A 14,464-nucleotide genomic window follows, 5' to 3' on the forward strand; every position below is an offset into this window, starting at 1 on the left:
ACCAAGATTGAAAAACTAACAAAAACCACATAATCATAACATATAGTTACAACAGTGCAACAATACCGTAACTTGATGAAGAACAACCCATGACACAGTAAAAAAGCTCAAAGTCTTTCGAATGTCCCACATCTCACGCAGACGGGAGAAGGAAGAAAACTCACCCTGCCATGCCCAACCACAGTCCAACTTTGAGTCGTCCGAAAACTTCAAGCCTCCGATCAGCTCTCCGACACCGAGTACTGAGCACCATCTCTATCCGAATGCTTCAACCTCAGCCTTGGTCGCCAGGAGCAGGAAAAGCCGGGGATTTTGGGGCCTTCCCTCCTGAAGATTCTCAATCGCACAGTAACAGCGGCAGCGAACCAGCATTTCAGAAATTTCTCCAGATGTTCCTCTGTGCTTTCATGTCTATCTCCATCAAATCAGAAACATGGTTGCAAGAGGGGTGTGATTGGCAACTAAGTATTCCTGGATTTCGTTGCTTCAGGTATGATAAAATCGGAGGGGCAAGAGGGGGAGGTGTTGCATTGCTTGTCGGAGAAAATGTTACAGCGGTGCTCTGGCAGGATAAATTAGAGGACTCGTCCAGGGAGGCTATTTGGGTGTAATTGAGGAATGGGAAAGGTGTAGTAACGCTTATAGGGGTGTATTATAGACCACCAAATGGGGAATGAGAACTGGAGGAGCAAATTTGTAAGGAGACAGCAGATATTTGTAGTAAGCACAAGGTTGTGATGGTGGGAGATTTTAATTTTCCACACATAGACTGGGAAACTCATTCTGTAAAAGGGCTGTCCTGACGAAGGGTCTCGGCCTGAAACGTCGACTGCACCTCTTCCTATAGATGCTGCTTGGCCTGCTGCGTTCACCAGCAACTTTGATGTATGTTGCTTGAATTTCCAGCATCTGCAGAATTCCTGTTGTTTGCCTGTAAAAGGGCTGGATAGTTTGGGGTTTGTAAAATGTGTGCAAGATAGTTTTTTGCAGCACTACATAGAGGTACCAACTAGAGAAGGGGCAGTGTTGGATCTCCTGTTAGGGAATGAGATAGGTGAGGTGACGGAGGTATGTGTTGGGGAGCACTTCAGGTCCAGTGATCACAATGCCATTAGTTTCAATATAATTCTGTAGAAGAATAGGACTGGACCCAGGGTTGAGATTTTTGATTGGAGAAAGGCTAACCTTGAGGAGATGTGGAAGGATTTAGAAGGAGTGGATTGGGACAATTTGTTTTATGGGAAGGATGTATTAGAGAAATGGAGGTCATTTAAAGGTGAAATTTTGAGGGTACAGAGTCTTTATGTTCCTGTTAGGTTGAAAGGAAAGGTTAAAAGTTTGAGAAAGCCATGGTTTTGAAGGGATGTTGGAAACTTGGTTCAGAAAATAGAGAGATCTACATTAAATATAGGCAGCTTGGAGTAAATGAGGTGCTCGAGGAATATAAACAATGTAAAAAGAATGTTAAGAAAGAAATTAGAAGAGCTAAAAGAAGATATGAGGTTGCTTTGGCAAGTAAGGTGAAAATAAATCCAAAGGGTTTCTACAGTTATATAAATAGCAAAAGGATAGTGAGGGATAAAATTGGTCCCTTAGAGAATCAGAGTGGATGGCTATGTGCGGAGCCAAAAGAGATGGGGGAGATTTTGAACAATTTATTTTCTTCGGTATTCACTAAGGAGAAGGATATTGAATTGTGTAAGGTAAGGGAAACAAGTAGGATAGTTATGGAAAGTATGACAATTAAAGAAGAGGAAGTACTGGCACTTTTAAGGACTATAAAAGTGGATAAGTCTCCGGGTCCAGACAGGATATACCCTAGGACCTTGAGGGAAGTTAATGTGGAAATAGCAGGGGCTCTGACAGAAATACTTCAAATGTCATTAGAAACGGGGATGGTGCCGGAGGATTGGCGTATTGCTCATGTTGTTCCATTGTTTAAAAAGGGTTCTAAGAGTGAACCTAGCAATTATCGGCCTGTGAGTTTGACGTCAGTGGTAGGTAATTGATGGAAAGTATTCTTAGAGATGGTATATATAATTATCTGGATAGACAGGGTCTGATTAGGAACAGTCAACATGGATTTGTGCGTGGAAGGTCATGTAAGACAAATCTTATTGAATTTTATGAAGAGGTTACTTGGAAAGTTGACGAGCGTAAAGTGGTGGATGTTGCTTATATGGACTTCAGTAAGGCCTTTGATAATGTTGCACACGGAAGGATAGTTAGGAAGGTTCAATCGGTAGGTATTAATACTAAAGTTGTAAAATGGATTCAGCAGTGGCTGGATGGGAGACGCCAGAGTGTAGTTGTAGATAACAGTGTGTCAGATTGGAGGCCAGTGTCGAGTGGTGTGCCTCAGGGATTTGTACTGGGTCCAATGTTGTTTTTCATATATATTAATGATCTGGATGATGGGGTGGTAAATTGGATTAGTAAATATGCAGATGATACATTTCGGGAGTGCAGTGTTATGTGTTTTACTGGAACGGGGCTGCACGAGGATATACCCCCCGATCAAAACTTTTACATGGATGCTTCTAGACCAGTTGGGCTGACCAGAAGTGCACTGAGAGCGGTAAGCGTAAAAGAGTTGGGGGCTTACTGTTCTGGTTAACAACAGATTGTGCAATCCAGGTCATATTACAATCGAGGATATTGTACTTTTTACTGTTGGGACTTCGGCCATATTCCACCGAGATACAACACTGGGTGGCAAGGGTGGTTGTTCCTGTCTGTGGCTATCGAACTTGCAACTCCTCCCGTGGAGGGTCAGACACCCTGAGTCAATCAGCTGGTCCTGGACTTATTTTCCATCTGGCATAGTTTGCATTTTGTTGGTTGATTGTTTGTAGTTTTTGTATCGCTATATTTATGCTCTATTCTTGGTTGGTGCGGCTGTAACGAAACCCAATTTCCCTCGGGATCAATAAAGTATATCTGTCTATCTGTCTGTCTATCTATCTATCTATGCCAAGATAGGTGGAGTTGTGGATAATGAAATAGGTTTTCAAAGCTTGCAGAGAGATTTAGGCCAGTTAGAAGAGTGGGCTGAAAGATGGCAGATGGAGTTTAATGCCAATAAATGTGAGGTGCTAGATTTTGGTAGGACTAATCAAAATAGGACATACATGGTAAATGGTAGGGCATTGAAGAATGCAGTAGAACAGAGGGATCTAGGAATAATGGTGTATAGTTCCCTGAAGGTGGAATCTCATGTGGATAGGGTGGTGAAGAAAGTTTTTGCTATGCTGGTCTTTATAAATAAGAGCATTGAGTATAGGAGTTGGGATGTAATGTTGAAATTGTACAAGGCATTGGTGAGGCCAAATTTGGAGTACTGTGTACAGTTTTGGTCACTGAATTATAGGAAAGATGTCAACAAAATTGACAGAGTACAGAGAAGGTTTACTAGAATGTTACCTGGGTTTCATCACCTAAGTTACAGAGAAAGGTTGAACAAGTTGGGTCTTTATTCTTTGGAGCGTAGAAGGTTGAAGGGGGACTTGATAAAGGTATTTAAAATTATGAGGGGGATAGATAGAGTTGTCGTGGATAGGCTTTTTCCATTGAGAGTAGTGGAGATTCAAACCAGAGGACATGAGTTGAGAGTTAAAGGGCAAAAGTTTAGGGGTAACATGAGGGGGAATTTCTTTACTCAGAGAGTGGTAGCTGCATCAAACAAGCTTCCAGCAGAAGTGATTGAGGTAGGTTTGATGTTGTCATTTAAAGTTAAACTGAACAGCTGTATGGACAGGAAAGGAATGGAGGGTTATGGGCTGAGTGCAGGTCGGTGGGACGAGGTGAGAGTAAGAGTTCGACGCGGACTAGAAGGGCCAAGATGGCCTGTTTCCTTGCTGTAATTGTTATATGGTTATATGGTTCATGTTAAACATGTAAAATACCAAATAAATGTTTTGTGGATTCAGTTTGGAACAATGGATTTCTAAAAGCCCAGTCCAGACGCTGCTGGCACCTGTGGGATGTATGTGAACCAGAAGGTGTGAAGTTTGCATGTAGCTTCAAAAGAAAGCATTGTCTATACTTTGTAAATATGGAATTCTCCTTTGTGTTTAGCAAATAGATACTTAGCCCCACATTGGACCGGCAGACCTTTCCACTGAAAGCGTCTCGGTATAATGCATGCTGTATCTTGTTTTGTTGAATAAAGAAGCTGATTTGCATCTACCAGCAACTCTCTCTCCAGTGATTTCATTCACACAACAACATTTGGTGTGACAAGTGGGATCCCTTCGTGACCCATCGTGTGGCCACCGATCCTAGCAGTCTAAGTTGGTGAGTATTTTTTCTAAAGTAGCACTCACACTTGAATCTGTTCGGGTCGGTGATGCACGGGCGCACGAGGTATCATGAATGTGGAGAAATGAACTGGTAAATATAAATGTAGTGTGTGTGCGTGCATGTGTGTTTCTGTAAATGGGGAAAACTTTGCGTGTTAACCTGGCGAGACGGAGCCACCAGTTGCGAAGAGTGGTTACCGACAGTTCGGGACACCAGAGTGGGGGCATGTATACTTGTTCGGGGAGCCGTATTCTATTGTATACGTTTGCAAGTGTGATGCAAAGGAATACAGCGGGCATCATCAGTTCAGGTGTTCAAAAGTGGCAGATTGTGGAGTACATACTCTGCGGTTTTAACTATGTGCTGTTTAACTGGCACCCATCTTTTATATTTTGCGTAGTGTGAGAATTATTGTGGGGATATCTCAGTGAGAGGTTTTACCCAGATAGATCTACCAGAAAGGCACCTATTGAGGTCAGGCAACATCAAGTTGAGAACCCTGACGATCCAAGCCAGCTCTTGACCTTGATTACAACTATTCTGAAGCCCTTCACCCTTGGGGAGAAACAGAGCATTTTGTCCGAGTTGCCCTCAATTAAAGTCACTTGTGGGAATTCAGAATTCTGGCGTAAGCTTGAGGAAATGGTTGAAATTCACCAGATGCACCCTAAAGATATACACAGGTTAGTGAAAGCCAAGTGCCCGAGGAATATGTGGGACAGGATGGTCCAGTGGGTGCGGGATGGTACCTGGGCAACTACCGGGAACGCCAACGATGAAGAAGGATATTGCTCTTTAAAAGGGTAAGTGAGGCAGCGACTGGGGGAAGGTGAGATTAACTGGGAAACGATAATGGCAGTGATTCAAAAAACTGACGAGATGGCCATGGATTATGCAGAACGTAAATATCGATCGTATGAGGAGTTTTCAGGGTTGGATAATCCAGGGAGGGACGACCCAGTCTTCCTGAAAGGCCTGAGGAAGGCCTGAGCTCGGCCCACCAGGAAGTTTTAGATTTAAGCATGAAGGTGGGTCAACCTACCCTGCGATAGTTTTGTGGGCCAGTGAGATAGACCGAAGGAAGAACGAAGTGCAAGGGAAATCGTAAAGTGGCTATAGTGGATGCAGCTGCCGTGATGTCGCAGAGAGTTTGTTTTGTTTGCTGGTGGCCAGGGCACGAAGCAAGGAATTGCTGGAATAGACGTGGGAGGGCAAAAGAGTTGATATGCTACAGGTGTGGCCATTTGGGTCATGGTTGGAGGCAGTGTCCAAAACAGAGGAAAGAAAGACAGGTGAACGTCACAGCAGACACACAATCTCTCACCCCATCGGTGCCCAGTCTGACCAATCTGACTGTCGATCAGATCAAAGAACTAGTAAAGATGGCTCCTAGGTCAGAAAAAGATGTGGCGGCAGCCCCACTGCTAGCGCTGGTGACACGCAGATGTACAGCATCGTTAGGGGGACGGCAATGCAATCTGTTAGTGGACACAGGGGCATCGGTATTGAAAACAGACCTACCCTTGCCAACAACCGGACAGACCATTTATATCCGGGGTGTAGGAGGGGACACTGAAAGCAGAAAGAAGCAAGTCACAAATACTCGAAATCGGGCGAGTGCAGCTTACAGTGTATTTCTAGGTCTGTCCAAATATCGAGGGCACTATCCTTGGAATAGACATCCTAAGGGAAGCAGGAGCTGTTATAGATTCGGGAAAGGGAGAAATAATACGGACAAGTCAGGGGCAGCGAATACGTACAACCAACAGAATACACAACCTGGTTAGCATAGTCGCAGCTGCCCCGATCACCAGAGACTGGAGCCAGGACGGTGTCTATGGTTACTTTGTCAGCGGTTCCCAGCAGTGTGGGCTAGACACAAGCAAGATTGTGGTCGAGTAAAGGTAAACCCAGTTAAAATAGAGCAGGGTCTGGGTAAACCCCATAAGCAGAACCCTATAAAACTGACACACTGACAGCTGTTCAGGGTATAGTGAAGAACTAAAACACCAGGGGATACTCAGAGAGACTGCGGCCACGACTAACTCGCCAGTCACTTTGCCAGTGAAGCCCAGTGGATCATATCCATTAACAACAGGCTATACCGCCCTTAAGACCAGGCCGAGATTGCATCCCACAGTGGTGGGCCCTGCAACAATCCTGAATGGCTTGTCTGCAGAACATAAAGTTTTTCCAGTTCCTCCGAGGGCAGACATTACTGTGATTAAGGGGAACAAGAGGCAATTGAAATTGCAAGTGCGCAGGAGGAAGCGACAGAAGCCAGTTAGTAAAATTATATGAATGGGTGGATGCAGAAGAGAAGGAGAAGTGGTGAAAAAGGGAGCAAAGGAGGGACCAGGTGGGAGCTGGGCACACGGGGAGGGAAGAGTCGCAGTGGCCCCACCATGTATTAGGCAGATACTAAAGTTATACAGTATAACGGGGCGATGCATCAGGAAAGGCGGAGCATGATCACAACCCTCCGGTAGGACAGTTGGTGGCCAGGGATGGGCGGGGATGTTGAGAAATTCTGTCGCCGTTGTATCATTTGTGCCCAGCATAACCCTGGTAAGGGCAGAAAGCTACAGCTGGCAAATCAGCCTTGGCCAAGGAGACCCTGGGAAAACATCCAGATAGACTTCACAGGGCCCCTGCCAAAAAGCAGGGGGAAAAGCTACTGTCTAGTAATTATGGATCACTTCACCCGGTGGGTAGAGGCTTTCCCAACAAGGGACTGCACTGCCCGCACCGCTGCATGGACCCTCGTTCAGGAAATCCTCCCAAGGTGGGGAACCCCAGTCCAGGAGGATTCAGATCAGGGAGCACATTTCACGGGGAAGGTGATGAAGGAAATGTGCTGACTGCTAGCGATTCGACAACGGTTCCACGTACCCTACCACCCCAAGAGTTCAGGGATGGTAGAAAGAATGAACTGAACAATCAAGAAAGCCAAAGCTATAGCTGAGACAGGAAAGACATGGGTTGATGTATTACCAGGAATCCTGCTGAGACTGTGTGCAACCCCGAACCGCACGTTGGGTCTCAGCCCCTACGAATTATTGATGGGGCCAGCAATGCGGGGAGCCTGGGGCTAACAGGGATAGAATGACACAATATGTGAAAAACCTTTGTAACCAACTTAAAGTGTTGAAGGACCGAGCGGAACATCAGCAGCGAACCGCTGATCAGAGAGAGCCAGAGGGAAAGGAGATAGTCTTTCCACAGCCCTGGGACCAAGTTATGGTGAGGGTGCTGCCGGAAAGGCCGGGGTTTGCCCCCAGGTGAATAGGACCACAGACAGTACTCTTAACCAATGATACGTGTGTCTGTTTACAGACTCGGCGAGGCAGCCAGTGGAAACACTGGACCCAGGTTAAAGCATACGACTCATCCTCTTGTTGCTCCCACAGACAGAGTGGGGAACCAAGTGTACCCAGTAACCATGTAATTACAGAGAACCTAGAGAAAACGCAAAGGCAGAAAATGCCGAGAGCATGGCGGAAGACACTGAGAGCATGTTGGAAGACCATGAATACCCTGCTAAAGTCTGGTGATGATGGTACTTTGTAAGGAAGGCTGGCTGCTGAAGGCGAATGATTAGTTTAATCACATAGAATAGAAAAATATTGGAAAATAGATGGGGAGGGATTCCTAAGCTAAAGCAGAGACAGCAAGTTCCACCACTTTGATGGCATTTCAAGCTGTCATATGGGGGCACTGAAGGCGGACCCAAATGCAAGACACAGACACTGAAGTACTAGGAACAGGACTCGGTGTGAAGAAAGCAAGGGGAGTGGGGAAGAAAGGACACTGGACATTGACACAGGCCCTGGACGAGACTAGGGTGCAGGGCCTGGGCTAGGACATGGACAAGGAACATGGAACCCGGACAAAGAACTAGGAACTAGTAGCCTGGGCTAGGACTCCGAGCCAGAGACTGGACAGGGACCCGGAACATGGGTCTTGACTTGGGCTCGGAACCCAGGTCTAGGCTAGGACTCAGGACTAGGATCTTGGCAAGGACAGGGCAGAATGAGGCTCTTGGACTCGACTTGGTTAGGCTCTTGGGTACGGAGCCGGGACTCCTCCTTGGATGCAGGGCCGGGAAGCTCTCTAGGACGCAGGGCCGGGATGACTGCCGAGGGAATTGCTGAGGTAAACTGCCCAGGATTCAGATGGGGTCGATCCAGCACAGGGCGAGGAATCTCCAGCACCGGGCTGGGTGAGGCACATGGACCAAACGAGAACACAAAGTCTTGACTTGGTCTTGGGAGACAGGAACCTTGGAGCCTTGGACTTGGAACTCAGGAACATGGAACACAGAGCCAGGACCCCCTCCTTGAGAACAGAACCCTTGCTGCCCTATTTGAGTAGATCCTCCTAGGTTGGCCTTTCCTGGTACAAATTTATTTTTGTCCAGGAGGGCCAGGAGGAGGGACTGTTAGAGTGATTTTTGGATTTAGGTCATTTACATTTAGCAAATGGCTTTGGCCACCAGTCTTCTGTTCCTTGACAATGTACTGTGGATTTAGCTTGTAACAATGCATTTCCTAAAAGCTGTGAATACCAGTCCAGACACTGCTGGTGCCTGTAGGATGGATGTGACCCAGAAGGTGTGAAGTTTGCATGTAGTTTCAAAGGCAGCATCATCTATACTTTGTAACTATGGATTGTCCTTCATGTTAAACATGTAAAATAGCAAATAAATGTATTGTGGATTCAGTTTGGAACAATGGATTTCTAAAAGCCCAGTCTAGACGCTGCTGGCATCTGTGGGATGGATGTGAACCAGAAGGGGGTGAAGTTTGTATGTAGCTTCAAAAGAAAGCATTGTCTATACTTTGTAAATATGGAATTCTCCTTTGTGTTTAGCAAATAGATACTTAGCCCCACAATGGGCCGGCAGACCTTTCCACCAAAAGCGTTTCCGTATGATGCCTGCTATACCTTGTTTTGACGAATAAAGAGCTGCTTTGTATCTACCAGTAACTCTCTCTCTGGTGATTTCATTCACGCAACAACAGCCACAAAGACATCAATTCCATCATCCAAATCATTGACCGAAAACATTAAAAGGAGCAGTCCCAACACAGAGCCCTGTGGAACACCATTAGTCCCAGCAGCCAACCTGAAAAGGCTCCCTTTATTTCTACTCTTTTCCTCCTGTCAATCTGCCAATGCCAGTATTTTTCTGTAATACCATCTGCTCTTAACTTGTCAAGCAGCCTCATGTATGGCACCTTGTCAAAGCTTTCTAAAAATCCAGGGACACAACATCCACTGATTCTCCTTTGTCTCTCCTCAGCGTTATTTCTTCAAGTTCCAACAGATTTGTCAGGAAAGATTTTCCTTTGAGGAAAGCATACTGACTATGGCCTGTTTTATCATATGCCTCCATGTACCCCAAAACCATATCCTGAACGATTGACTCCAACATCTTCCCAACCACTGAGGTAAGACTAACTAACCTGTATTTTCCTTTCAACTGTCTCTCTCTCTTCTTGTAATTTTTGATTTTCCACTCCTCTGGAACATGGCACGTGGCCAAGGCTAGTTCGAGCCTTGGCTGAGGCAGCGTGTTGTGTCCTTGAGCAAGGCACTTAACCACACATTGCTCTGCGACGACACCAGTGCCAAGCTGTATGGGTCCTAATGCCCTTCCCTTGGACAACATCGGTGGCGTGGAGAGGGGAGACTTGCAGCATGTGCAACTGCTAGTCTTCCTTACAACCTTGCCCAGGCCTGCGCCCTGGAAAGGTGCAAATCCATGGTCTAATGAAATTAATGGATGCCTAAAAAAGGAAGCATGCGAGACTCAATTGATTCTTGAAAGATCATTACTAATGCCTTCACAATCTCTTCTGCCACCTCTTTCAGAACCCTGGGATGGATACCATCTGATTCAGGTGACTTATCTACCTCAGATCTTCTAGTTTCCCAGGAACCTTCCACCCTATTAATGGCACATTTACACACTTCTTCCCCTTGACATTCTTGAACTTCCACCATACTGCTATTGTCTTCTCAATAAAGACTTCAGGGTACAAATTCAATTTCTCTGCTATTTCTTTGTCCCTCATTACTACCTCTCTAGCATTATTTTCCAGTGGATCAATGTCTACTCTTGCCTCTTTTATACTTCATGTATTTAAAGAATCTTTTGGTATTCTCTTTGATATTATTGGCTGGCTTACCTTCATATTCCATCTTTCCTTTTTTTGACTTTTTTTAGTAGCCTTCTGCTGGTTTTTAAAAGTTTCCCTGTCCCCTAATGTTTGCTCCATTATATGCCCTCTCTTTGACTTCTCTTGTCAGCCATGATTGTGTCATTCTGCCTTTAGGGTACTTCTTTCTCTTTAGGATATACTGTATATATCCTGTGCCTTCCGAATCGCTCCTAGAAATTCCCGCATTTCTGCTCTGCTATCATCCCTGCCAGTGTACTTTTCCAATCAATTTTGGCCAGTTCCTCTCTTGTGCCTCTAATTCCCTTTACTCCACTGTAATACTGATACAACTGACTTTAGCTTCTCCTTCTCAAATTGCAGGGTGAATTCTATCATATTATGATCACTCTCTCCAGAAGGTTCCTTTACCTTAAGCTCCCAATCAATTCCGGTTCATTGCATAACACCCAATCCAGAATAGCAGATCCTCAAGTGGGCTGAACCACAAGTTGCTCTGAAAAGCCTTCTCATATGTATTCCAGAAATCTCCCCTCTTGGGATCCAGCAGCAACCTTATTTTCCTAATCTACTTGCATATTGAAAACCCCCACGACTATTGTAACATTGCTCTTTTGATATGCATTTTCAACCTCCCATTGTAATTTGTAGACCACATCTATACAACTGTTTGGGGGTGCAATAGATATATTTAATTTCAGAGAAATGTATATAATATACATCCTGCAATTCTTTTTCTTCGCAAACATCCACGAAAACAGGAGTGCCCCAAAGAATGAATGACAGTTAAACATTAGCACCCGAAAGCCCAACCTCCAACTCCCCCTTTCAATGCACAAGCATCAGCAAGGCAATGACTCCCCCACCCCACCCATCAGGAAGAAAGCACTGGCACACTCAAGTGTGCAGAAAAGCATCAATAAAGACGCAGGCTTGCAGTGTCCCAAAGACTACTCGTTCACCCAGTAATTTGACATACCACAGGCTCTCTCTCTCCTCCCAAATAAGGGAAAAAGAAGACTCCCTATTTCACAGCGAGAGGGGAGACATAACAAACAACTCACCGATTTATCATGTTAGAAGTCTGTTGTGTTGCTTTTTTCGAGCTCTACGTCCAGAGAGTCGGCCCCAGGGCTCAGGTCTCTGGACACACAGCCCATGGCAGCTAACCCATTGCTCCCAATGTTCTGTGTTCTCCCGTGATGCATTGAATCAGCACGTCCCCAGAGCCATGAAAATCCGGCGCCCCGAAGGCATACTAGTTTTCCAGGCAACGTCCTTGGGATATCAAAAGGCAGCCAGTTGTGAGGCCCAGACAGCAGGTCCCGTTCCCGTGGAGAACCAAAGTGAGAGTGTAACTCCAGGTCAGCTTCTTCAAAAGAACCCTGAAAAGTAGAAAAAGTGATATCAAAGTTAGAAATAGGAGTTACATACAGACACCTATCTGGGTCTAGGCAGTTCCTTAGCTCTACTCACAATGTTTCATTTCTAATGCCTCCACAATTTCTACTGCTACCTCTTCCAGAACCCTCAGGTGAAGTTCATCTGGTCCGGATGACTTATGTATCCTTAGATCTTTCAACTTTTTGAGTACCTTCTCCCTTGTAATAACAATTGCACTCACTTCTCTTCCCTCACACCCTTCAACATTTTGCATACTGCTAGTGTCTTCCACAATGAATACTGATGTAAAATACTCATTTAGTTTATTGACATCTCTGTGTTCCCTGTTATTATTTCTCCGACCTCATTTTCTAACAGTCGTATATCTACTCTCATCTCTCTTATTTTTTTATATAATTGATAAAGCTTTTTCTGTCCATCTTTCTATCCACATTGTTTGCCAGCTTGCTTTCATATTTCATCTTTTCCCTCTTAATGATTGTTTTAGTTACTTTCTGTAGGTTTTTAAAAGCTTCCCAATTATCTGTCTTCCCGCTAATTTTTGCAATGTTGTATGCTCGTTTTGCTTTTATAGAACATAAAAACGTAGAAACATAGAAAGCTTACAGCACACTACAGGTTCTTCGGCCCACAATGCTGTGTCAAACATGTACTTACTTTAGAAATTAGCTAGGCTTACCCATAGCCCTCTATTTTTCTAAGATCCGCGTACCTATCCAGGAGTCTCTTAAAAGGCCCTATCGTATCGCCTCCACCACTGTCGTCGGCAGCCCATTCCATGCACTCACCACTCTCTGCATAAAAAACTTACCCCTGACATCTCCTCTCTACTTCCAAGCTCCTTAAAACTGTGCCCTCTCATGTTAGCCATTTCAGCCCTGGAAAAAAGTCTCTGACTATCCACATGATCAATGCCTCTCATCATCTTATACACCTCTATCAGGTCACCTCTCATCCTCCGTCGCTCCAAGGAGAAAAGGCCAAGTTCACTCAACCTATTCTCATAAGGCATGCTCCCCAATCCAGGCAACATCCTTGTAAATCTCCTCTGCACCCTTTCTATTGTTCCCACATCCTTCCTGTAGTGACATGACTAGCACTGAACACAGTACTCCAAGTGGGGTCTGAGCAGGGTCCTATATAGCTGTAACATTACCTCTCGGCTCTTAAACTCAGTCCCATGGTTGATGAAGACCAATGCACCGTATGCCTTCTTAACCACAAAGTCAACCTGTGCAGCAGCTTTAAGTGTCCTATGGACTCCAACCCCAAGGTCTCTCTGATCCTCCACACTTCCAAGAGTCTTACCATTAATACTATATTCTGCCATCATATTTGATCTACCAAAATGAACCACCTAGCATTTATCTGGGTTGAACTCCATCTGCCAGTTCTCAGCCCAGTTTCACATCCTTTTGATGTCCCACTGTAACTTCTGACAGCCCTCCACACTATCCACAACACCCCCAACCTTTGTGCCATCAGCAAATTTACTAACCCATCCCTCCACTTCCTCATCCAGGTCATTTATAAAAATCACAAAGAGTAGGGGTCCTAGAACAGCTCCCTGAGGCACACCACTGGTCATCGACCTCCATGCAGAATATGACCCGTCTACAACCATTCTTTGCCTTCTGTGGGCAAGCCAATTCTGGATCCACAAAACAATGTCCCCTTGGATTCCATGCCTCCTTACTTTCTCAATAAGCCTTGTATGGGGTACCTTATCAAGTGCCTTGCTGAAATCCATATGCACTACATCTACTGCTCTACCTTCATCAATGTGTTTAGTCATACCCTCAAAAAATTCAATCAGGCTCGTAAGGCACGACCTGCCTTTGACAAAGCTATGCTGACTATTCCTAATCATGTTATGCCTCTCCAAATGTTCATAAATCTTGCCTCTCAGGATCTTTTCCATCAACTTACCAAACACTGAAGTAAGACTCACTGGTCTATAATTTCCTAGGCTATCTCTACCCCTTTCTTGAATAAGAGAACAACATCTGCAACCCTCCAATTCTCCAGAACATCTCCCATCCCCATTGATGATGCAAAGATCATTGCCAGAGTCACAGTAACCTCCTCCCTCACCTCCCACAGTAGCCTGGGGTACATTTCCTCCTGTCCCGGAGACTTATCCAACTTGATGCCTTCCAAAAGATCCAGCACATCCTCTTCCTTAATGTCTACATGCTCAAGCTTTTCAGTCTACTTTAAGTCATCCCTACAATTGCCAAGATCCTTTTCCATAGTGAAAACTGAAGCGAAGCATTCATTTAGTACCTCTGCTGTCTCCTCTGGTTCCATACACACTTTTCCACTGTCACACTTAATTGGTCCTATTCTCTCACATCTTATCCTCTTGCTCTTCATGTATTAGCTTTGACTTCCATTGTCAGCCATGACAGTACTGTTTTGTCATTTGAATATTTCTTTGTTTTTGGAATACATCTGTCCTGCACCTTCCTTATTTTTCCCAGAAACTCATTCCATTTCTGCCCTGCTGTCATCCCTGCCACCATCTGCTTCCAATTTACTTTAGCCATCTCCTCTCTCATACCCCTGTAATT

At 45.0% G+C, this 14,464-nt stretch overlaps 1 protein-coding gene across 2 annotated transcripts in view; it reads right to left on the reverse strand.

Annotated features, from left to right (window-relative positions):
• Positions 1-352: 352 nt before the first annotated feature.
• LOC134359729 (tumor necrosis factor ligand superfamily member 15-like) overlaps positions 353-14,464 on the reverse strand; it is a 53,890-nt gene continuing 39,778 nt past the window's right edge. Inside the window, exons 5-6 of one of the 2 annotated variants that reach the window (XR_010021187.1) lie at positions 11,552-11,872; positions 353-411 (exon numbers count right to left, since the gene is read on the reverse strand). Coding sequence is in view for 1 of the 2 variants with exons in the window: in XM_063073263.1 (XP_062929333.1) it covers positions 11,862-11,872 (11 nt within the window). In the remaining variant the exon portion in view is untranslated. Of the gene's footprint in view, positions 412-11,368; positions 11,873-14,464 lie in introns of those variants that run through there. The other variant, XM_063073263.1, reaches the window with a different exon arrangement.

This window comes from Mobula hypostoma, chromosome 21 (assembly GCF_963921235.1).
Source record: "Mobula hypostoma chromosome 21, sMobHyp1.1, whole genome shotgun sequence".
Lineage (NCBI taxonomy): Eukaryota > Metazoa > Chordata > Chondrichthyes > Myliobatiformes > Myliobatidae > Mobula > Mobula hypostoma.